This window comes from Crocodylus siamensis, chromosome 5 (genome assembly GCF_052110815.1).
Source record: "Crocodylus siamensis isolate JL-2025a chromosome 5, ASM5211081v1, whole genome shotgun sequence".
Classification (NCBI taxonomy): Eukaryota; Metazoa; Chordata; order Crocodylia; family Crocodylidae; genus Crocodylus; species Crocodylus siamensis.
The window spans coordinates 151673105-151698033 of NC_143399.1; the positions used below are offsets into that span (position 1 = coordinate 151673105).

General features: G+C 43.7%; 1 protein-coding gene across 1 annotated transcript; it reads right to left on the reverse strand.

Moving 5' to 3' along the window:
* Positions 1–3953: 3953 nt before the first annotated feature.
* Positions 3954–23958, reverse strand: NFE2L3 (NFE2 like bZIP transcription factor 3). The gene is given in 6 exon segments (XM_090049802.1): positions 3954–6020; positions 6022–6292; positions 6295–7048; positions 11393–11494; positions 16420–16605; positions 23851–23958. Coding segments are annotated over 6 exon segments (1713 nt in total). The 3' UTR covers positions 3954–5728.
* Positions 23959–24929: the final 971 nt, after the last annotated feature.

Consider the following 24929-nt stretch of genomic DNA (forward strand, 5'->3'; position numbering starts at 1 on the left):
TTATCTCTACAGAGGCATACAAGTCCCCTCTCAGCCTTTTTTTCAGGCTGAACAGTCCCAGGTCCCCCAGCCTTTCCTCGTGGCTTGCTGTGCAAGTGTTTGATCATACAGGTGCCCCATCTCTGGACTCGCAAGCTTTACCATGTTCTTGTTAAAGAACTGGATGCGGTCTCACCAATGCTGAGCAGAGTAGGAGAATCACTATTTTGGTTTGGCTGGAGATGCATTGGTGGATGCATGCCTAGGGTATTGTTAGCCCTGCTGGATACAGTGTCACACTGCCAGCTCATGTTCATGCCGTGGTCTGTTGTTACTAGCCACTCCCTTTCACTGGTAGTGCTGGTCAGGTTGGTGTTGCCAACCTGTAAGTGTGCAGGGGATCATTCATGCCTGGGTGGAGCACTTCACATTTCTTGACATTTGAACTTCATCTGGTTCTGGTCCGCTTAACTTGCAAACCTGCCTGTCTTCAAGCATGATGGTGTCATCTGCAAACCTGGCCAGTTCTCAAGAACACCTCAAAAGAATAGGCCTTTTAGTTCTCTTGCTATTGGACACTTCCATGAAATCTGGTTCTGCTGTAAGGAAGGGAAGTTTGTTTGTTATTCTAGCTTTGAGCCTTTTGGCTGAGGTAGGATATAAATCCAAAAAATAAATCATAGGGCTGGAAGGGACCCTGAAGGATCATTGAGTCCAGCCCCCTGCATGAGCAGAAAAGAATAACTGGGTCTTTAGAAATGAAAGGAGACAAATACCAACAATACAAATACAAACTAGAAAATCCCAGAGTCAATAGAAGAAGATCATTATTAACATTTGTATCAAGAGCTATTTATGTTTGTAAATAGTAGTTTCTAGCATTATATTGCACTACTTGGTCTTCTCAGAAAAGGCATTATCTTGATAACTTATCTTAAACACAGACGCACTCTCAGCAGTACCAGCAGTTACCTTGTAGACACAGAAGCCAAAAGATAAACTTTACTAATCAAAGGAGAACTTTCATTAGGTACTTTTCAGTAGGAGCTTGAAATGCTTTTATTAGAGGTGCACTGGTACATTGGTCCAATATCAGATCAGCACTGATATAAAGAAAATGGTCTATATTGGAAATCAGCCTAAAGAGGCTGATTATTTGGCTGATAAACGGCCTGTGTGTGCACAGCCGCAGCACAGCATGTAGACAGGGAGGAGCGCAGCTAGCAGTGTAGCTGCATGTAGATGGTAAGTCTGTTGTGGTGGAAGGGGGGAAGAGCAGATCAAGGCCTGGATACTGAGGAGGCTGGGGGAGGGGCAGGCACTGCCCAGCTGGGGTGGGGGCGTGGAATGGAGCCACAGCTTGTTCAGGGGGCAGCGGTGCCCCTTGATCTGCTGCACTGGAAGGGGACATTATGGGGCAGTGACAGCAATTTTTGGGGTGGCTACAGCCCTCTTCTAGTCCCCTCCCAGTGCTGCTGCCACCTGTCTGGCACCACTCTGGTGCCAGCCCCAGCCCCCAGCTGCAGCCTGCCTCAACCACATTGTGTGCAGATCTGGGGTGCATGCACCCTGCCTCCCTGTGCCCTCCCCAGGTACATGCAGTAGCAAGAGCCACTGCCCTCCCCTCCCTGTACCCAAGTGTGCTCTGGCTCTGTCCCACGCCCTGCCCTGCCCCAGCCCCACTCCCTCCTTCACTGAGGGGGCCTTGCTCTGTTCTCCAACGCCCATTCCCTGCCCCCTCCCCTTCCACTACACCAGACTTACCAGCAGTACGCAGCTGTATCAAAAATCAGATCGTAGCAGCCGACTACACCTCCTTCAAAATCAGCTATCAGTATCAGCCCCAAAAACTTCTATGGGTGCACCTTCGGCATTTATGCTGCTACCATGAGAAAAATAGTTCTGATTAGTTCAGAAAGGAGGTCACCTGGAATAGAATTAATATGCCTTTTATGCCACATCTCCACTACTAGTAGTTCTAGTAGAGAGTAGTTTGCGTAATAGAAGTTTATATTTGGCCCTGGATTCAAAACTATTAAGTCAACTACCAGCTCGTGTCATAAATAGGAGTACTTATCAGCCTGGTGGTGGTTTCCTTAGTGGTTACATTATCAGCTGGAGCCTTACAGGCATTAAATCTTGATTGTTACTCTCTGCTGTTCTCCTCTCCCTTGTATAAGTTACGGTATAACAGTAAATATCCAGAGCTTCTGGGTAAGACCTATGGCATTCTCATGGTAGTAGCACAGGGATAAAACAAGAGAAATTGAATTGGCATAAAAACTTTGAATATTCTAGTGAGGTCACCAGTTATGGTCTAAGAATACAAGACTGCTGGGGCCAAACAAGGCAGTACCAATGATCACAGAATCTATTCTGCTATCTCTATTTAATTACTAAAATACATAAACTAGCAGTAGCTTCTCTGTAAGGAGGGTGAAGGTTTGTTTCCCAGAAATTGAGATCTCCATAGGAAAAAGTTAAATGGTTGAAGAGTAAAATCAGTGGAATTAACGGTCAGCTTAGAGCTACAGATACTTCTTTAGTCTACAGTATTGCGATTAAGTAAAAAGGAACTGTGACTATTTAGCTGTGCTACTGATTTTTCAAGGGCTCTGACAGTGCTACTAATTCCTCTTACCATTTCCAACAGAACACTAGCCATTTAATTAACTGTTCCCCAATTTGACAACTCCTTCGTAATCTCTTTTTGGCTTTCTCAGCAACACCTATTGAGGCTACCCTACTTTTTCCTTGACTGTTAAAGTACTTGAAAGAGATCCTCTCCCCCATTTACCTTATTAATTTTGCTCAGTTCAGTTTTATATACGTTTCATAACTTACATATGCACATTTTACAATGCACTAAAGACTTCAGAGTTTCTTGTGCTGGCTCTGATCCAAAGAGCTGGTCAGACTACCTGCCCTGCCAAAGCCCCCTTTATAAAATAAAGACTTGCTTTTACTGGTCTATTTCCTCTTATTGACTTGGGGCTTAATCTCAAACCCTCTAAATCCTTCCACTTTTCTCAGTGATTCCTGAAGGCCCTGTGATTCTCAGACCCTGAGACAAAAATTGCATGTGCACAACTTGAACGGCAGGAGTTATTTTTCAGATGTCAGCAAAACTACTGCATACTAAGGGCTGTGTGAAGCTTCAGTAGCCGATTCAATTTGGAGGAGATTCAGCCCAATTTGGTGGCTGAATCTCTGAATCCAAATCAAATCGGGAGACCCGTTAAAGGTCCAAATTGATTCGGAGACTTCTGATGTGGCAATTTTGAAGGCTTGCAGCGCACAAAGTCAGAGAGGGAGGGGGATGGCGTGATCTTCCATACATGGAAAAGTCTGAGGTGGGGGGGAAAGACTGCTCTGATACTGACAGCTAGTCAATAACTGTGATCTTTCTCTGAGTTCCCTTCCAATCGCTGTGCTCTGGGGAAGGGGCATAGAAACAGCATATAAAGCTGTGTCTGAGGTGCACTTTCACAGAAACCCCTGCACCTGTCTCCTTGAAACTTGGCAGGCTACTACCCCTGCTATTTCCATCTAATTCTGTAAAAAAAGGACGAAGTTATAGGTATTTTAGTGATTCCTCATTATAGTCTATGGCTGAATCTCCGAATCTGAATTGGCCAAATTAAAATCGGGACAGTGATCTGAATCACCGAATCGAATCACTGTCCCTTCAAATCAGCCGAATCCAAAGCGAATACCTGCTGCTTCGCACAGGCCTACTACATTCCAAAACCTGTAGGATCTGAGCTTCTTTTATAAACCAGAATATATAAAAGCTTTGGTGTCTTAAAAAAAAAAAAAGGCCAGTGATCCAAAGAATTCCGTCTATATGCTAACCATTACAAGTGATCTCTAAAATGTTAGAAAATGTTAAACAGCATTTCAAGAAACTGTTCAGTTAGTACCTACGCAAATTTAATCCAGTGTTTCTAGAAATGCGGCAAGGTTATTTAGAAATGAAATGGACACAAATTCAAGAAATCTTTTAATGTACAAATGCATTTTGAAAAAATATTAATAGGAATCTAATTTCTTGATCACAACAATTAAGAATAAATTTTGCATTATCAAGCAAACTACACGATTTTACAAATTATGAATGGATAACGTTGCATTTGCTGTTCTAAATCACTGTTAACATAAGTTCAGAAAATTCCACACCACTGATTGATGCAATAAAGGGAATTTAACATGGGCTTACCACAGTACTTTTTCAAGTGTCTGGACACAAAGCTGTTGTGCGACAATCCTGATGCAACGGATACCATTTTTTCTGTATTATAAAACTTAATACTATATTTTTCGTAGTATTTTGTATTATAAAAGATACCAAGTGTCTTTATGCTGTTATCTTGTAGCTAATGGTGGTATTGTACATTACCACATTTTTTTGGCTTAATTCCCTAGCTTAACATTGCGTACCTGCTTTTCTTAGAAGCCATCATTCTGCAGCTCTTTCAGGTCAGAATTTGAACACGTGAGCCATTGCAAATAGAGGTAAATACTTTTGGCACTTATAGCACAAATAAATCCACATCAAAGGCTAAAGCTAGAATCTCTAAGCCATATAATCATATACAATGCTACCGCCAAATGCATTGTGATCTTGCTGCTATAAATGTAAGACAAATAATTTAGTAGTTTGTTTAAACTGGAAGACTTGAAAAATGTAATTTTGAAAAAGGATTCTTATTAGCAAATCTGCTTTAAAAATAAGCTGATTAAAAAAGGTAAGGTGCTTACAAAAAGATCAATAAAAATAAAATGCACAATCTAAAAACTTACTTTTCTTATGTAATTTTCCCTTGGAGGAAATGGAGAAGGGTCAACTTACTGAGACAGAAATGCCACACTAGAAGTACAACACAAGGCTGGAACACAAATCACAGAAAAGAACTGATTCACCACTGCATTCCTTCAGCTTTAAACAGAAGGCTGGTGTAACACAGTACTGAATTTAGTGCAAACTTTATGTCTGGGTGTAGCTGGAGAAAATGGCAATGCCAGTATTAAATGTGTTTGAAACTATCACTATAAATGTATGTGTACATAAATTTGCATATAAGCCTCCAGAACCCCTTCAGAAAACTAGGGAAGAGAGAATTTTTGAAGAAATACAGACACAACAAGCATAATTTACTTCCACAAAAAGAAAAAAAAAAATGCATAAATTAAAAACAAAACCATTAAAAGACAAACATTTGCAAGGCTAAGATTTTTGTTCCAGTGCTAACAGACTAAATCAAAATCTAAGGTCACTTTACATTTCAAGAGTCAGGCATTTAGAGTGAAAATAAAATTCCAACCCTCTATTTACAGCTTTGATCTCCAGTTTAACCTTTTTTTGCATTATTTCAAATTTTCTTCAAGAAAATAGTGTTCCTAGTTTCAACTATGAATTAACTTTTAGACCCTGAATGCTCCATATTACTCTTTGTCCATATGTGCCCATAAACACAGTATTTGGCAATGCTGAGCACAGACTCCATTAACAGCAAAAAAATGCACACTAGGTTATGCTTCTACTGATGGCCTAATATCCTCAAGTAACTCTGGTTGTATGTGAAGTTCAACTGCTCAGTCTAAATTGGAAGGTTTGAATTGTTGTAGCTTCTAATTCTTAACAAGTTACTGTATTTATATATAAAATCTTCCTAAATCATTAAACACAAGGGCCACCTTCTCAAGTCTAGGAATATTAGTTTTATCCAGGTTGCTGTTTTTTATATTACTATAAGCATTTCTGGTCTCCAGTATTAATGCCTCTGTTTTCACTACCCCCCTTTAAAATGATGTCCTGAACACTTTTTTTTTTGTTTCCATTCTTTTGCTCATCTTGTTTATGTTCAGATTTGACTAGTCTCCTGGGTATTATGAAAACACTGCCATCACTACTCCAATGAATAGCATACTGGCTCGGGTTAACAGGTCTACCTTGGTCATCTCTTAACCTACTGAAAATGTCATGATAAAGGTCACATAGTTTTTGCTTCATAAGGCTAACTGATTTATTGCACTGAGTTCTCCTTCTTAAGGCTCTCCCTTTGTGTTTGAAGGTTGCAAACATCTTCCAAGTTCAGGATCACATCTAGTTTACATTTGCAACAGTTCTGTGCAGCAACTTTGTTTTTTCCTCTTCTCCTTATGTCACGTATAAGTGATATTTGGGACTCTGTCAGGTAGTAGGTTGATAGCATGCTATTGAACAAATCAACAGGCATGCTCACCATTTCATCTATAGAAAATGGAAATCTCAGGGCTTTTGCATGGTGCTCATCACAACTAAGATTTCTGTACTGTTATGGCATCTGCTCTTTTCTTCATCTGGTTTTCCAGGCAACAAGGAACAATGCTCAGAAGTGGTTGTTAATTGATTTGGCAGCTGATTGTAAGTGTGATTATGAAGAAGTTGTTGAAGTGTTGAGTTCCCCAAACAGTCTAAATCTATTTGATAATCCATATGGGAATATTTACTTGGCTCTGGGAAATGACTCCCTACAGCTCTTAAGACATCATGGGAAATAGATCTGGCATCAGTGCTATAACCAACAGCACCTTCACTGCAGACTGAAGAAGCTGATGAATCAGAATTTGAAAAGGCGGTGCTGTGGTTAGAATTTATAGAAAGTCCAGAATCAGAGTCTAGTTCTCTAAAGAGTTGGGAGATTGCCATATGATCAAAACCTTCCTCCAAAAATAATGACATTGCATTTATCTCATCAAATATATTTTCCTCAAGATTTGTTAGATGATCCTGGTTTGTTAGGTTCCTAATGTCAACAGATGGAAACAGCCCCATCAAACTGGTCCCATTAAGCAGTGATTCATGATTTATGATGCTAGAATTTAATTGTAGAAAAGGCTCTTGTCTTTGTAAGCTTCTCATTTCTGGATTTATCCTTGTGGTGTTGTTTGATCTCAGAAACATAGCTTCATGAAGACTGACATCATGGCTAATAGCTTGGATCAACTTGACATTATAGTGTGAACATGATGAATTTGTATTTCTGCTACTAGTAGCAAAAGGTTGAATATCTCCCAGTGAATTTCTCTAAAGGAGAAAAAAAATTAGCATCAGCAACTCTGGCCAAAACTTAAGTTCTCACCTATATGCTGGCTCACCTACTTTTTCCTTCTTTTTTAGCATTATCCCTATTATTAGGATGCATAATGATACTAAACTAAAAGAGCTGGAAGAATTCTGTCTTAATTATATATAGGTCCATATCTATTCTCTGATTGCATTATTTTCTAAAGAATCCAGTGCTGGCCATAGGTAGGCGTTTCTAAGTTTCTCAAAAGGAAACAAAAAGCTTTACGGCTGTGAAGCTGTCCATTAAAGGAAGTGATCACAGTTGAGCCAATACAATACCGTCTTCCAGAGTATGCAGAAAGCTCAGAACATTCTGCAATTGTGAAAGGCTGCATTCATTTAAATTCTTACATAAATAATCCTGTCTAGTTTTAAGTTAAGATATCAACGTTAGTTATTTAACTAATTAGTTTGGAAGAAATGTTGAACTCTCCCTCTTGTACACTCGGGCCTTGTCTTCACTGCAGAGCTAATTTGGGTGACTGGCACCTAGGTCAGACAACCCTACACACAGCCACTCTGCAAAACCATACTTTAGATACTGTATTTTGGCTGGTGCTGCACTCCCCTGCATATGTTGCTAGGATGTCTGAGAGCGCATCATATGTCCTTTATGCTGCTGTAAACTGAGCTACTCTTGGATTCTTTTTTAGTGAATTGCGAGAGCACTTTATCCTTCCGGATACAAGGGGGAATTATGAAAAGGAACTGCCCAATGATCAGCACTCAAGCAGTTAGCCTGTCCCTCATTGCAGAATGAGTGGCAGAAATGAGCCTGACTGAAAGCCTAACCAAGCTTTAATCCATCACCAGCCCTTTCTACTGACTCTTCCTCTCAGACATATATATTGAAGCTGCTCTTATTTCACTGAATCCACTATTCAAAAACAATCATAAAAAAGCAAAGTAGTAGTTTCAGGTAGAGTTCATGACCCTGAGGATTTGCCAAAGTGATGTAATATTACAACTGAAGTTTCTTATTTTTTAAAGATATTTTTGACTGCTATGTGAGACATACCTGAACAAGGGAAACATTATGGTGAAACTGACTGCACAGAAAATACTAGCAAATGCATGAATGAATAAATGAATAAATAAATATTCCTCATTCCTTTCAGTTACAGCAGTGACTCCACAAGTGTTAGTAATACTTTCTTTATCTTGCATGCTACTCCCCCCAAATAAGACATGTGTCTTGATTTTTGGGAAGGTGGAACGAAGCAAACAAGACAACGGTGTAGGGAGGAATGCCTTAGGCTTATTAGGAACCCGGGAATCTTTTCCAGTGGGGGAACCTGTACTCCCAACGCCATGCCAGCAGGTGCGGTACTGTGACACCCCATACCAGAAGAACGGGAACACCATCAGCAGTAGCACCATGATGATAGGGCACCCTACAATCAAAGGGTAATGCAGGGAGCAAATGGCCCCAAACCATATAGTTTGCCTGTGTAGCAGGAGATTGATCTTGAGGGTGGAGGTTTCCCATCCCATAGGCTCAAAGCCAGGGGCAAGTCATTTATGAGCTCTATGATTTCAGGTTTGTATCATCCCCTTCACAGCATCTGTAGCCTTCATATTATGGCCTCATCTATGAAATTACCTGCAGCTCCAGAGTCTAGCAGGATGGTCATCACAGGGAACAAGTGGTTCTGCCCTGGGACTTGGAGGTGGGCAGATAACAGTAACTGGGCCTTTTTTGGGCTGGGTATGCCACAAACTTCATGGGCTATGGATGCCTTGAGGACTCTGGATGACTCCAAGCCAGTTCCCTTTACCAGGCCTGGGATCACTCATTCACCTTGACCTCTTCTCTGGGGGCATGTGGTGTGCTTTCGTCTGGGGGGGGCCCCATCCTCATGGCACTACTGCTACTGCTGGTGGTGTTCCCGTTCTGCTGGTATGGGGTGTCAGAGTCCCCCACCTGCTGGCATGGGGTCGGGAGTTACCACAGTACGGTGAGGCCCTGGAGGGATCAAGGCTTCTTTCTTTTCCCCTCTGAATTCCCAGAAGCAGAGGTCAATCTGAACAGCCAGGTCTACACACACATCAAATTCTGAGGATGTTTCCACCAAGCCAGTTTGTCCTTGATCACCCGTGGTCCCCAGCAGAAATAAGGGAGTTGGGCTGCCTCATTCCCTCAGGTGTGGGCTGCATAGTAGCACAAGAGGGAAGCATTCACCATAACAGAATCTTCCCCCTGATGTAGGCACCACAGCACAATCTCCACTGTCCAGACTGGGTGAGGGTCTTTAAACATGGATGTGAAGTCCATGAGGCATGCTCTTCAATCTGGAACTGGATTATTGTGCTCCACCAAAAGTACAGCCCACTTCAGAGCATCTCCTGTTAAGAGACTAACCACTAGCCTCACCCTTGCTGTGTTTTCAGTGTAGAGCTCAGGTTGGGCTACGAATAGGCTGAGGTATTGCATGAGGAACCCGTGGAAACACAGCTGGTCACCATCTTGGTGGTAAAGGGTTGGGTAAGTGGGGTTCCAGGCGGGAGGTTAACACGCAGAAACCTTGCTTTAGAGCTGGTAGACATGAGAGCAGAGGGACCGATTCTCCAACACCACCTGCCAGACCTGATCTTTTAGCATCTTCAGAGCAAAAGCAATCTGCCAGCTGTTCTGGCCTGACTGGATCTGGGAGCACCAATATAGAATCTGCCTCCATGCTGAACCCCCTTTGCCACATGTAGTGCTCCAGGCAACTTGTGATGGGCTGTAAGTACCTAGGTCTGGGTCAGAGTTGGAAGCAGCCATAAGATCCCAGGAGATCCATCTGGGAAACCAAATTGGAGGTCCAAGAGGTCAGGCAGAATGTGAGATCAGAAGGCTAGCTAGGTCAGGTATTCAAAGAATTGGTTAGACTCAGTCACAGCACAATCCAAGGGTGCAGCAGCCTAGGTACAATGTTGCACCTTGTTTCCTGAACACTTCTACTTCCAGGTCAGGGTCCTATATGGGAAGGGGTAAGATGTCAGCTGACTTTGGCTGGCCACTTCAGTGGCAGAGTGTGGGTGTACATGGAGGGTTCTGGCCAGCTGGGTCTACCCCAATGATCCATTAGGGAAGTGGCAGACCAGGGTGAGCCACTATGCCAGGCAGACCAGAGCCCTGGGTTCAAGGCCACATGTCCCCAAATAAGATACATGCCTTGTTTTTTTGAAAGGCAGAATATAGGGAAAAAGGGTTTTTTCCAGAGTCATGGCCTAAAGCTGGCTTTTTCATGAAGACACTGTGCTACAAGATGGCTGCTAGTTTCTCTGTGCCTTCCTGGAAACAGGGGGAGGCGGGACGCACGGTGGGGGGGGGCGGGGTGTGCAGTCCAACGTTAACCCTGTAACAACCACTCTTAATTTGGCATGAGTTTTTGACAAGTTTTATGAGAGATGTAGTACTGAAATGACTACCTTTTTAAAAAGCAAAAGATTCTCAATTACAAAAAAAGACACTTTAAGAACATGAGGAGGGTTGGGGAGGAAATGTTACATGGTCGACTGTTAAAAGAGGGTCTGAGGCTATAAAAAAAGTACCTGATGGAGGACTGAAAAAAAAAATCAATGGAAAACTGTATTGAAGAAAGCAAGACAGCAGTCTCAAGGAGAGCAGAAAACAGGGGAAAATGATAAGGAAGAAAAATAGGTGCAAAAAATGTTCAAAGGGCCATAGTCTAAATGCGAGTAGACTAGAAAGGACACTGCCTCTTAAGCAAGCCAGGGCAGCTAAGAACCAAGGAGTGGGAAACTGATTGTGCCAGCAGTGTAACAAGTGTGGGTACCTGGGCAGTTCCCCCAGCTGCTGACTTGGGAGCAAAAAAAAAAAAAAAAGTGGCTGCCACTGCACAATTGCACGGAACTACACAGAAATCGATGCTGCCCCCGTGTATGGTAGCTGCTCCGGGCAACAAACTACTTTGTTACACCTCTGCACATTGACCTCTATGCCTTCAATGTGGAGCACATGGAGAACAGAGATGTGCATGTCATTTATAGATCCTACTAGAACCAAAAAGTCTCCAAGCTCAAGTGGCTGAGACACATGAGTACCCACAGGGAAAACATGCATATGAACAACCACTTGAACACAATCCTTCTCCATTTCATTAACTATGAAATGCATTGCAAAGAATTCCACCATAGCTAAGTAGTACTTAGTTGGGCTTACACATGGGGTCTCCAGTCTGCAGTGCACTGGATAAACAAGTTAAGATGCACTTATACAATTTAGAGACAATGTACACATTTTAAAAAAAGCAAAAAACAGTATATACACATAATGTTCTCTGTTCCACTTACCTGTAGCTCCGGTGAGAGAAGATCTTGCCATATTTCTCCAAACGAGTAACCCTGTATTAGCTCTTCTGAAGACTCAGAAGCAGAGTTGTTCTCAGTTATGTTCTTAAAAAGAAAGATATCATTGTTTTTTAAACAAAGAGTTAGAACATAAGGAAGTGCCATTTATTGGCACGCTAGCCTGTTTCATACAGTGGTGGAGGGTGGATGCCAAGGGCATGTCCAAAATTTTCCACCCCCTGTTTCTCTCCCACTGCAGCTTCCAGCATTCAGAGGTGTGAGAAGTTCTGTTTCAGAGGCTATGCCCCTATGCATCATGTTCAATACATATTGATGGACTTTTCTTCCATGAGTTGTATCCAATTCCCTTTTAAACAGAGTTAAAATATAAGCCTCCACACCACCTTGTGGCAACTAATTCCACAAGTTCATTACACATTGTATGAAAACACTTCCTTTTGTTAGTTTTAAACCTACTACCTATAGTTCCATTTTATGTCCCCTAGTTCCAGTATTTTGATAGTATAGCTCTATTTCTTTTCTATACACCATTTAATGTTGTAAGCCTCCATTATGTTTCCTCTCAAGGATCCCTTTTCTAAACTGAAAAGTCCTAATCCAGCAGTGCTCAACTGTCATTCTGTGGACCAGATCTACTTTCAAAAACATACCCAATCCCCCAAAATATAAACAGACAAACATTAGTCTTCTATCAACAGTGCTACCACAACCCAAATCAATGTCCACAGGAATCTTGTGTTCTTTTTCTCTCTAGCCCCCAAACAGCTTCCATAGTGATGGTGGATGCAAAGAATGCATTGGCAATGTCCAGATAAGTGCGGACGTTTGGTTTCCTGGGGACAACCTTGTGCTGCTGCTAGCTGTCCCCAGGGAATGCCCATGTCACGCGCCCTCTGGCACCTTGGGTGGGGGTAGCTGAGGCTGGGACCAGCAACTGTGCTGGCTCCAGCAGCCTTACCTGGGATTCAGGGGCTGCGTGCCCATAATGTGCATTAACTTAGGCTTATGCATGTTAACGTGTCTCATACAGAAGTGCCCAAAAAGCCCTATAAGACTGTAAAGATATTGTTACATTTGATACTTTACTAAAAAAAGTACAAACCACCTATTTAGGTTATCTAGTGCATTTTCCCTCTGTGATGAAAGCAGTAGAAACCAATCCTCTAAGAAGGGAGGGAAATCTACAGGGTTTCTGTTGCTCTTTGTAGGAGGAAACAAAAACACTTTGAAAAAAGTCATTTGTTTAGAGACAAACAACACAAAGTCAAGGCTGCTAGAAAGAGTTTACACATTCTTCCTCCTCTGCTCAGGGCAGAGAGCATGTTCCCCCTCTTCCCTGGCTCATGCAGTGGAAACTCACACTTTTGTTTTTGTGTGCTTTAATAACTGGAGACTAGGGAGTTCAAACCAACTAATGCATATTTAATTGGTTTGTGATTTTGAGCAAGAATCTATCATTTGAACAAATTTAAGCAAATTTCAACCTTCTATCATGTCCCCACGTTTAAAATATAGTGGTGTCTCTAGGCTGAAGTTTCAGGCAGAGCATTTTAACTCCAGCTTTCTTCCTCCTTAAGGCTGCACCTGCTATCTTAGAAACAGTAGACATGCTCAAAGGGTCTAAGTGAGGGATGGGCAAAACAGGTCTTTGTCTGGCCTGCAGCAGGTCCCTTGGTCCCACCTGGCCTAGGCACCATCTAGCTGTGGCATGTCTTGCCACACCCAGGGCAACGCAGTGGGACCAGGGTGCCTCTGCAGCTGGACTGCCTTTCTAGGTAGTGGCTCCTTCTGGCTGCCATTCCTGCTGGCCCCAGCCCCATGGTACCAATGGGAAGCCCTGCACACAGCCCCACCCTGGCCTGCCCCACAATCGCCAGTAGTGAGCAGTGGCAGCAGAGGTGGCTGCCAGGCAGAAACTGTTCCTGGGTGGGGGAAAAGCGGCTCCCCGCCCCCTTGCTGCTACCAGGTCCTTCCTGCTGCAGCCACCCGAAGTCTGCACTGGGCTGCCCTGTGTCTGCTCTGTGCTGCCACCGCTGCCCTCCTGGGCAGCCCGGAGGCAGCGGTGACAGCACTGGAGATGCAGGGCACCAAGCATGAGCTCCAGGTGGCTGCAGCAAGAAGGGCCCAGCAGCAGCAAAGTGAAGGGGCTGCTGTTCTCTTATGCTGAGGAACAGTTTCTGCCTGACCGTCACCGCTGCTGCCACTGCTCAACACTGGCAAGTCTAGAGCAAGTGCAGGGTGGGTCAGGTCAGGGCTGTGCACATGGGTCCCCACTGGTACCATGAGGCTAAGGCTAGCAGCAGTCAGAAGGAGGCACTGCCACCCGGGCTGCCTAAAAAAGGCAGTCCAGCCATGGAGTTGCCCCAGCCCCGTTGCATGCCCAAGGGAGGTGGGAGGTGTGGAGCAAGCATGGTGCGGGCTGGGGTTGGGGCTGTGCATGTGGGTTCTGGCTGATCTGCTCCTGCCAGGGTGAGTCCGGAGTAGGCATGGGACAGGGTTGGGGCTGTGCGCTGTTGACAGTGGCAGGGAGGTGCTCCAGGGCACACAGGCTCCAGGCTGTTGCAGAGTGGGGGCAGATGCTGACTGGCTCAGGGGTGTGTGCATGGGGGGCTCCCATGCACACGCTACCATACCCACAAACCCTCGCCCGCAAACCCCAGAACCACACCCTCCCCCACATACAAATCACTTACCCCGCTGGCACTGCACCCACCCACAACCTCCCCCACACCCCTCCCCACACCCAGCCCCCCACACGCCCCTGGGGGAGCCTTGCTCACAGCTATGTGCACACACCTCACCATGTACCCACACACCCCACAGCCCTCTACAAACCCTATACCCACCCATATCAACCCCCCCATAAACCCTCTATACCCACCAACCTACATCTACACATATCCCCACACCCTCCCCCCGACACACATACACTGACAGCCCCCCACAAATCCCATATGCATACCCCCCCAGTCCTCCACATACTCTCCCCCATTATACAACAGTAAGACTTCATTTTGAGCTATTATCCAATCACCTCTATATGCATGGTGCAAACATAAAAATATTTTTGTCCTGATTTGTAAAAAAAAAAAAAATTAAAATATGTTATTGTGGATGTTATTTTTAGTATAGAATTTGTTTTTTCCCAGTTAGAAGATTGCAAACCCCCTTCCCAAAAGGAGTACTTCCAGGAACAATGGCAAGGACTTCCAGTGCCAAAGGTCAGGGGGGAGGGGTAGAGGTGGGGCTTTCAGCCCCAAGATGGCAACCAGGGGGCAGGGCACCTGTCAAGGGGCGGGGCTACCCTTGTGTCCCTTGACAACTCCCCAAAACTTATTAAGCGGCCCTCCAGCTGAAATAATTGCCCACCCCTGCTCTAACTCCACTGAAAGTAGACAGCAGACAGGTCACAAGACAAAGCAGAGCCACTAGTAAGAAAAGCTAGTATAAAATTCTCAGCTCTCAGATGGAAAAAGGCGTAGCTACTGCATAACAGATTTCACTGAGACATAGGCCAGAAGTACTTCTCTGATTTACTGTGGCAACCTTAGGGTGCCTACAAACGTTTAGGGGCCCACTCTAACTCATGGTGCTTTACAAAATGCAGCAGAAGTTTGCCTGCTGGGTCAGGTGAGGGAAGCTGGGGGGGTGGGCAGGGTGGAGAGGGCAGAGATTGGGGTGCAGGGTTGGAACCTGCCTGCACCAGCCCTAGCCAGCAGGCAGGGGTGCTCCAGCAGCCTTCAAGGAGGTTGCTGAACCACCCCTCTCCCTAGCCCCACCCTGCCTCATCCGCCAGCTCCGGGGCTGTCAGTGGGGGACGGAGGAAGGAAAGGGAGCAGCCAGCACAGAGCTGCCAGCTGCTTTGCCTGGCCAAAGCCTGAAGGTGGCCGCTGGGTGGAAAGGAGCCCCCTTGCTTCATGGCAACTACCCCAGCTGGGGTACTGCCGGGAGATAGGCCAGGCCTACAAGGCAAGGAGGCTCTCTTCTACCTTGCCCTCAGCTTTGACTATTCAAAGCAGCTGGCAGCTCTGTGCTGCTACTGAGTGTCAAAAGACCCAGGCCAGAGGTGGGGGAAGGGAGTCCTCCTCTTGCCTCTCGGGTAAGGCCCAGCTCGCTCCAATACCCGAGCAGGGGTAGCAGGGGGGAGAGAGACTGCGAGGTGAGGGGGCTCTGTTCCACCTTGCCCTCCCCCCCGCCCTCCAGCGTTGGCCAGGCAAAGCAGCTGGCAGTACCGTGCTGGCTGCTTCCTTTCCTTTCTCCTCTCTCGCCAGCTGACAGCCTTGGAATCAGGGCACTCACCAGGGCACGAGCATGAGCCCAGCCCCACAAAGCAGGAAAAGTTAATCCAGGAGGGAACACAAGTTTCCTAAGACACTCTGCTTTAAAGCATCTTCATCCATTACCTCATTTGACCAGGGTAAATTTTTCATGCGATTGGCCATTTTAAAAGTGGTCTGCAGTTGTGCATGTGTGTTACGTCATGGCTGAAGAGCACTTTCAGGGGCCTGACAGTGCAGAAAAAGTAACTTGTGGAAGCACTCTCAGTGTTCATTTTACTCCTTCAATCTACCATAAATATGCTTAGATATGCCCAAGCCAGTCTCCCTTTATTTAATCTTCAAAAAAACAACAACAACCCTGTAACATGTAATACAAACTTGTGGGCATGAAGATCTAGATAAACCATAAACAGTGAAATTAAAATATTTTAACATCCTTCTCTTAGATACCAATGTGCCCAACTTTAAAAACTGCTTCTCTGGAATAACCTTCTAGCATAGAATTAAATATAGTTTTTAAGAGACTAATTATATTCATTTTGGAAGGACTGGTGTATAGAAACCTAACTCCTCGGAAGACAAATGGGGAATGTCTTATTTACAGGCTATCATTTTGCTATCACTCTTGTGCTATTTTTCCTAGCAGCACGCACAGAACAAGTGACCACAGGATATTCAAATATTTGTTTTGAAAACTATTCACCCAGGTTGTTTTTTAATTACCCTTACCTCAGTGCTAACATCTCTGTTATCACTCTCTTCCCCATCAGTTTTATTTCTTTTTTCATTCTCTTCATTGAAGATAAAGAGTTGCTTTATCTCTTCTTCCTCCTGCTTTTGCAAGTCTGATTGTTCATTTCCTTTATGAGAATAAGAGTAGTCCAAAGCTTCCTGACTCACTTTCCAGTCTACATCCTGAAGATGGCAGAAGAACAATTATATTAAGAAAGAGTATGCCAAAATAATCTTTAAAATGTATATCTACTTATACAGTCAGAAGATATCACTTCAAATAATACTTAGATTGATTGTGATAGATATCTATCTATCTATCAGCTCATCTGTACAACTAGATTAAATATAAATTTCATAACATGACAAACACAGACTGGGAATGATGTTAAGGGAGAATCCTGTGTGCAGCATGTAAAAAGCACACAATGCATCTCCAGTTTGACACGCAGACCCTGAACCTACTCGTGGACATACTCAAACACAGGAGACAATTACACTAAAACAGAAATGCATTACTTTGATTTCACAAAATGAAACCAAAGTTCACTCTTTAAATTGTTCTTTTTCAACGATTATTCTTTTACATACACTTATTTTATGTTCTCTGAGTTTACCATATTTGTATATGAAAAAAAAAAAAAAGTCACAGGACTTCTGTTTTTATATCCAAGACAACTACAGGTTATTGGTTGTAGAGCTACACAATTCAACTGCATTCTACAGGTTATTGGAGCAAAGGAAGAATGACCAGATGAATCAATCTAAATGAGATATAAGAAGACATCTTTATAATGCATATCTTCATCTGCGGAACAAAATGTTATGGCACAACAGGAAATGCAGGCTCCAAATGACAGCAGGTTAATGAATGTTTTACCTTCCTTGTTCCACAACCCTATCTTGGAGAACACAAATTAAACTGATTATAAATAAAAGATCATATTCTCTCCTCGGTTCATAGTGGAGCCACCAATAATGTCAATAGGAGGTTTGCACAAAGACCAAAAGGAGGCTCCAACCTTCTTGCAATAATTAACCATTAGGAATTGTGGATAAAACAACATGTAATGAATGACTACCATAATTCATATGCACAAGGCTACTAACTTACAGTTGCACAGAAAACCTTACTCCTGGTGTTTTCTAACTTTTCAGTATCTAATTTTACAACCATAACATTTGTTTGATGTAGGGTTGTTTTAATTTATTTATAGTTATTTTTAGTACTTTGCCATTGCCATTAGCAACATGCATCAAGTAGCACACTCTTCAGCACCAGAACTAGTTCTGCTTTGTTCCTTTTCCTTTAGGACAGACATTACAGTAATGTCTAGGAGCTCTAGTCATGGACCAGGACTCCACTTCATACTGACTTCATTCTTCTGATTGAGAATTGCCTATAAAAGCTTGTGCTTCCTTGACCAGTTAATTGCAAAGGTGCCACTCTGCCCTACCTTCTGCCCGACTTCAGACTAACACAGTTTTCCTCTTGTCATTGTGTTTCTAGCCCTTTTACCCCAATTCCCACCCCGCCTCCCTTTTTTCTGCAGGAGCTCCTAATTCATGCCCTATGGATTTAATACACATTCACAGAATGATCAGCAATGAAGTAGTTAATGTTAACATTAAAAGTATGTCATTCTAGGTGTCAGCATCAATACCAGAAGAGATCCAGGGCATAGGGAAATTCAGAGTTTTCAGAATTATAGTTTCCGGTCGCACACAGACTCATGAAGAGAACTTTTAGTTCGTATCTGAAAGTTTTTCTTCATAAACACGATTAACATTTGTTGACTGTGAATCTGCCATTCAGACTCAACATTAGGTTGAATATACTGGATGTCTGACACCTCTGGGGATTTAGAGCCTCATCTCTGCTGCCCACTGATTTCATTGAGACTGTAAGACAGACTTTAGATCAACTCTGCAGATTAGCAATTTTGGAGGCCTCAGTTCTGAGGTACAAGTCACTTATACTCTCAGCTTCAGTTCACAAATTTTTAACATTGGAATAATAGTAACTTATATCACAGCTGCAAAGTACAAATAATTTTAAAGCAGAAGTGACAAAATGTTTTACAATTCAAGGCTCCAAGTCTTATGCTTAATGAAAGACAATATGGCCCCCTCCAGCTGTTTTCTATCCCCCCCGAAAATCCGTAATGAGGCCAGGCCAGAATCCGAGACTCAGCCAGTCCCAGTTAGGAGATCAGGGCAAGTCATCCCCAAAACAAAACATCTCCACCTGCAGCAAGCTCAGAGCAGGCCCTGGTCCCAGCTGGGCTGAGTGAGCCAGGTCCAGCCGGCCCCAGCTCTTAAAAGCCAGGCCCAGCCCATTCTCTTTGTGTGGGCAAACCTACAAGTTTCTGTATGTGATCAGCTGTGCATGTCTTTGCTGATCTTCTGGTTTGACCAGAAGCCCTTTGGTATGCCCTGTTCTGGTTCTCTGCTTGTGATTCTGATTTGACTTTCAGCTCTGGTTTTTGACTTCTGACATCAGTGACCCCTCAGCTTACCTTCTCTTTGGCTTTGGTTTCTGATCCCAGCTTATCTAACTTTGGCTATGACTTCTAAATCCAGTTTGACACCATGCCTCTCTGAACTCCAGCTCCCTGGCCTAAACTATACCTGTGCCCTGGGTAGCTAGCCCATAGGTAAAAGTGCCCATAGGATAGTGCATAACAAAATTCACTTTTTGGAAGAAAGAAGCTGTTTATGATGAAGTCTTGGGGAGTGGGAGGAGAACAAAACTACTGTAATACAGTTTAAGACTGTACATGAGCATTGTATTTATTCTTTGCTTTAGGTGATCTAACAATGGGGTCCCTCATCAACTTCTTATTCATTATCATTAAGAAGCTGCTATTGCAATATAAACGAAACAAGCAGAACAACTTCGATTAGGAGGGAATAAGAGGCTTAATCTCTGGTATCTGAATATACTTTACCTGAATCTAAAATTACTTTGAATTCATAGAAAACTAGGGTTGGAAAGGACCTCAGGAGTCTCTTCTAGTCCAACTCCCTGCTCAAGGCAGGACCATCCCCAACTAGATCATCCCAGCCAAAGCTATGTCTAGCCAGGTCTTAACCTCCAAGGATGGAGCTTCCACCACCTCCCTGGGTAACCTGTTCCTATGTTTTGCTACCCTCCTAGTAGGAAAATTCTTCCTAATATCTAACCTAAATATCCGTTGCTGCAACTTGAGACCATTGCTCTTTGTTCTGTCATCTGCCACCACTGAGAACAATCTAGTTCCATCCTCTTTCAAACCCTACTTCAGGTGGCTGAAAGCTGGTATTAAATCCCCTCTGTCTCCTCTTCTCTAGACTCAATAAGCCTAGCTTCCTAACTTTTTCCTCAAAAGTTGTGTCCCCCAGCACCCTCACTATTTTTGTTGCCCTCCACTAGACCCTCTCCAATTTGCCCACATCCTTTCTGTGGGTGGCAGGACAAAAGCAAACAGTACTCCAGATATGGACTCACCAGTACTGAATAGAAGGAAACAATCACTCCCCCTGACCTGCTGGCAACACACCTACTAACCCCGCCCCCCCGGGCTTTGTGTCACCTGCAGACTTGCTGAGTGTATACTCTGTCATCTTCCAGGTCACTGATGAAAACATTGAACAAAACTGGCCCCAGGACTGACACCAATTCAAGAAAGCTCTCCAGTAACTAGATTCTAGACATGGACAACCTGTAACTTTTCCATGTCTAGAATCTACCTATTGGAAGGTTGTCTTAAAATTTATCACCCCCATCACTGCAGTGGAGAAAGCAGCAGAAGAGTCAAGTAGCTTGACCCTTGCTACTTAACCACAGCTGCAGCTCTGGCCCAGGATGCAGAACATACGGTGGCTCCAGTCCTCACCTGGTTAGGCAGCAGTAGTAACTGCCCCGGCCCTGGACTTGTCGCCACCACTCCAGCCACCCCTGGCTGGGTAGGGGCCAGTGTTGTCATATACTCCAGCACCACTCTAGTCCAGGGCATGGAGCTGTGAATGTGGGTGGAAGGGCAGAAGAGAGGTGGGGTGCTGTGGCTGCAGCTCTGAGCCTGGCTGGAGCAGGAGCCACAGCAGCCACCTTCCCCTCTGCTGTCTTGTACTCAAATCCAAGACTATGAGCTCACCTTTTAATTTAATAAATATAGTAGTACAAGCAAATATGAGCTGCCTTTCCAACTTTCTGATAAAAGCATACTATTTACAAACTAGGGTGTCTGCAGTGTATCTCTAGCAAAGAAATAGCCAAGGTAGCTCTAAATGAACTTGTGGGTACCAGAAGCAGACTACTTCATCATATGAGGATCCATATAAGCTATTATAATGCACTGTGCAGAGATGTACTCTCCAGACTTGATCCTCAATTATTTGTCAGTGGACATTTTCCTTCTAAACCTCTGAAGGAATTATTCCATTCCTGTAATCAATATTTGTTGCTCTGCTAGAAGCTTTGTTTAGTTTCGTCTGTAAACTATAGACTACAAGAACAATTTTTACCTTTGATAATGGACAGACTTCTCAGTCAGTTTACTTCAGAAGTAATACGTAGGGACCTACCAAATTCACAGTGGAAGTGGGCTTTGCAGTGGCTCCTTTTAATCTTGCAGGTTCCCCTGTGCACCCCCCGTCCCGCACACGCCAACTGGCAGAGGGCTCCCACTGCTTGGTCCTGATCAGTAGGGAGGCAAAAACTGCACTTTTAAATATGGCACCATTTTTTGCCTTCTGGCCAGTCAGCACCAGGCAGCAGGGCCACCAGGGTCCCTCAGCCAATCGACAAGGGGGGAGGGGGAGGGATGCATAGGGGAACCTGAAATTGGAGGCACTGCCATGAAGCCCACTTCTGCCATTAATTTGGTAGGTCCCTACTAATATGCATTCTCCTTCTTGTCAGTCGACAATGTCACAGACTGAATGTTTCCCTTTTTTTAAATCAAGTTCTCCACTCTTTGAGCAAATGTGATGTAAACTTCTGGGAATTCCTATTACTGCAAAACAGACTGGCACAAAAGTCACTCTTCCCAGTTACTGTTCTTTCCTTTGAGTCTCCCTGGTTGATAGCATACCATCCTAAAACAAGCTAATCTGCTGTACCTAAAAGCACTCTTCCCTGCCCTTGGCTTTGAATGGGCTACCCCTATCTTTGAATCTCTGGTGCCAATTGATTTCTTGCAAAACTAAAACCTGCACTTCATCTTTCACCTTTTACAATTCCCTGTAGGACTCCTAGCATCCACTCGGCATTTATGAGAGGTTTGCCTATCAGGCACTCCATACACCTAGAGTGAGTGCCTTCCCAGATCTTGTGTGCAGTACAAATTCACTTCAAGCACTTTTCAAGATAAACCATCCAACAGCAGGCAGACCTACACACTCATTAATGTGCACCGAGTCTAGTACCACCAGGTGCCTACGCATGGATAGGGAGGCTGCTCTGACATGCTGAAATTCCAGAGTTTTGATTAATCGAGTCTGCTGCAGGATGGTAATTACTAGGCCTGTGCAAAGCTTCGAGTACTGATTTGATTCAAAGGAGATTCAGTTCTATTCAGTGGCCGGATCTCCACATCTAATCGGGGAACTAATTAAAAGGTCTAAATCGATTCAGAGAGCTTCGATGATTCGGGCAGTCCCTGCCCGCTGCAGCAGAGAGCTGGGCCCAGATTCCATGCTGGTAAGTAAGGGGTGGGGGGACTGGAAGGAGGGGGCTGTGGGGGGAACCCCCACCTGGCCCCATCCCCTACCTGCCCCCACACCCCATGGCTGCCCCATCAGCCCCAGCTCCCAGTGCTTTTTTAAAAGCCCCCACTCACTGGGTGGGGGGGCTGATCCCTGCTGCCCCTTCCTGCCCCATGCTGCATGGGGGGGCTCTGCCACAACCTGCCTGTCTGCCCCAGCTCTGGCGCTTTAAGAACCACCCCCCAAAAGAAAAATAACTGCAGTGGCCTCAGAGGCTCGTGCAGAGCCCTCCACAGCATGGGGCAGTGGGGATAGCCCCCTGCCTGGCAGCACCCGGTGAGTCTGGGAGCTGGGCTGGGATTCAAATCACTGAATCAAATCAGTCCCCCAAATACAAAGTGAATACTAGCCCCTTCACACAGGCCTAGTAATTACCGTACTCCAGCAGCCTCCGTCTCTGAAGCACAGGAATGCTGATACACAAATGGTGATGGGGTGCTTTTATCTGAAGCTTGAATGAGTTTTAGATGAAGTGCCCCCATCACCATTTTGAAGTGCAGGGACAGCTGATGCACAAGATGCTCCAGGTGCTTTTAATTAATTAGTAGCTCTCAGAGCTGCTGTAACTAAAGTACCGCCCCCCCCCCCCGCATGTGTATGATATACCAACCCCTCCCAAGATTGCGTATAAAAAAAGCACTCTGCTGTGAAGTACTAGAAAAATGCACATTAGCCTATTTTAATTCACATTAGCACAAGAGCACTTTTTTGGGGGGGGGTGCCTTAAATGGGTATTAATGTAAATAAAGCATGTGTGTAGACACACTGACTCCTACTTTGCTGTTCTAGCTATCTGCTTGACTTGGCTCCTACAAATCACCTGTATACTGCAACATACTGTGAAAAGCAAAATTTGAGTGCATTGTGTACACAATAAAAAGATATTATCTTTTACAGTACTCAATGTTCTTCCCATGACTCATTTTCTTTATACCCATCCTCCTTCTCCTAGCAAACATTTCTAACTTCTGTCTAATCTATATGGGAGACATCTTGGAGCAGTTTTATTAATTTGCATGCCGAGTTCCCTACACACAACATAATGCTATACTATAGTGTGGTTCGATTTCAAAAGGGAATACTTTTCTAGTTTGCTTTCTAAAACAAGCAACCCCCCAAACCTTTTTTTCTTTTTCTTTTTTTTTTTTTTTAAATCTACAGCTGTGATATATAGCCACTCCCCTCTGCATGTTAAACACCACGTATTTAAGAAATACCTTAAATACCAAATTTTAATTTTTTGCATTACTTCATTCAGACTACAGCAGTAAACCCTCCCCTCTCTCTCTTTCCCCCCTTCCCCCAAACAAACCCTCCAAACTGCAGGGACAAATCAATTGGTTTTTATTCAATGTAAATATCTCCTGTGCTGAAGATGAAGTTATACATTTTCCTGTGTCCTACCTTACTCAATAACTTGCGTGGTATGTGTGTGGCTGTTTTTCTTCTTCTTTTTTTTAAAGTGCTCAATCAACTCTTGCTATTAACAGGCTGTATGTAACTTCCCAAAAGTAGTCATAGTTTGAGAAATTACACAGTCAGTCATGAAAATAAGTATTACAATTACCAACTCATCACTTCTATTGTAATTTATGAACAACAATATAATTGACTTTAATTATAGATGGCATTCCTTAACTGTATGTCAATTCAGGGCTTCAAGGAAGGTTCCAAACAAACCCAGCTTCGGAAAATGAAGTTAACCCAGTGAACACATTCATCTTGGGCAGCAGTACAGTCTCTTCCAATGCTGCCAGTAGCTTCAGTCTCAGTTGGATCTAGCTTCATGTAGGGATGACTTGGCAATCACAGAGCAGTGATATCTCCTTGGCCTGTTATGTCAACATGGACAGTGATTTTTAGCATAAGATGTAACTGTTTTGCAGTATGGATATCTGTCTACTAAGAAACAGATTTAGAGCACATGGACAAGTCAAATAACTATGTAAAAGCTATATATCCCAGTACCAGTCATCCAAACTATTCAGTCTTCATCCGTTTCCCTTGAGCCAAAAATAATGAATGTCGCTCTCTCAAATGCTCTATTCCAATTCTTATGTCTGATTCCTGTGCATACAACTTGTATATTTATATAGTCCCATCGAATTCAGTGGAACAATTCTCATATAGCTGCTTAAGAAACTAGGACCTAGGATTATGAATCCTTTCATGGTTTTACTGTGACATGGCAACTTGCTATGCTAGGACCTTCAGTCTGCAAATTAACCTCTTCAAAGGTATCTGGTTTCCCCTGTAACACATATTCAGTCTATATAAAATAGAGCCATCTAAGCAACCATCCACTGATGGATGGAGTTCCCTGCATCTCTTGTGATACCAAGTCACCATACCTTGCTCCTCTGATAAACACCAAATGTAACAGAAAGGTGACGTAAGACCATTTAAAAAAAAAAAAACAAGCATAGGACAAACCCTCTTCAGCTTTGGTCCAGTTGCTAATATTTCTGGCCTATGAAACATGCCAAAGAATGCCATCTTTAACATGCTGACATTATTCCACCAATTTACAAGACAATTAGTCATACTATTGCTTTACATTTTAAAAACCATATTTTATCTATAAGTAACAGTAACTTTGATTTTAGTATGGCCACTAAACATTATAGGATGGTCTTCATTTTATTACATAAGTTTATTTCATTTATAGAAATCACATGAATGATTAATTGGATTACAACATATGAAATACAAAGGCTGCAGCTGACTTGTTTGCAACTTGATGGAACTAACTTTTGCAA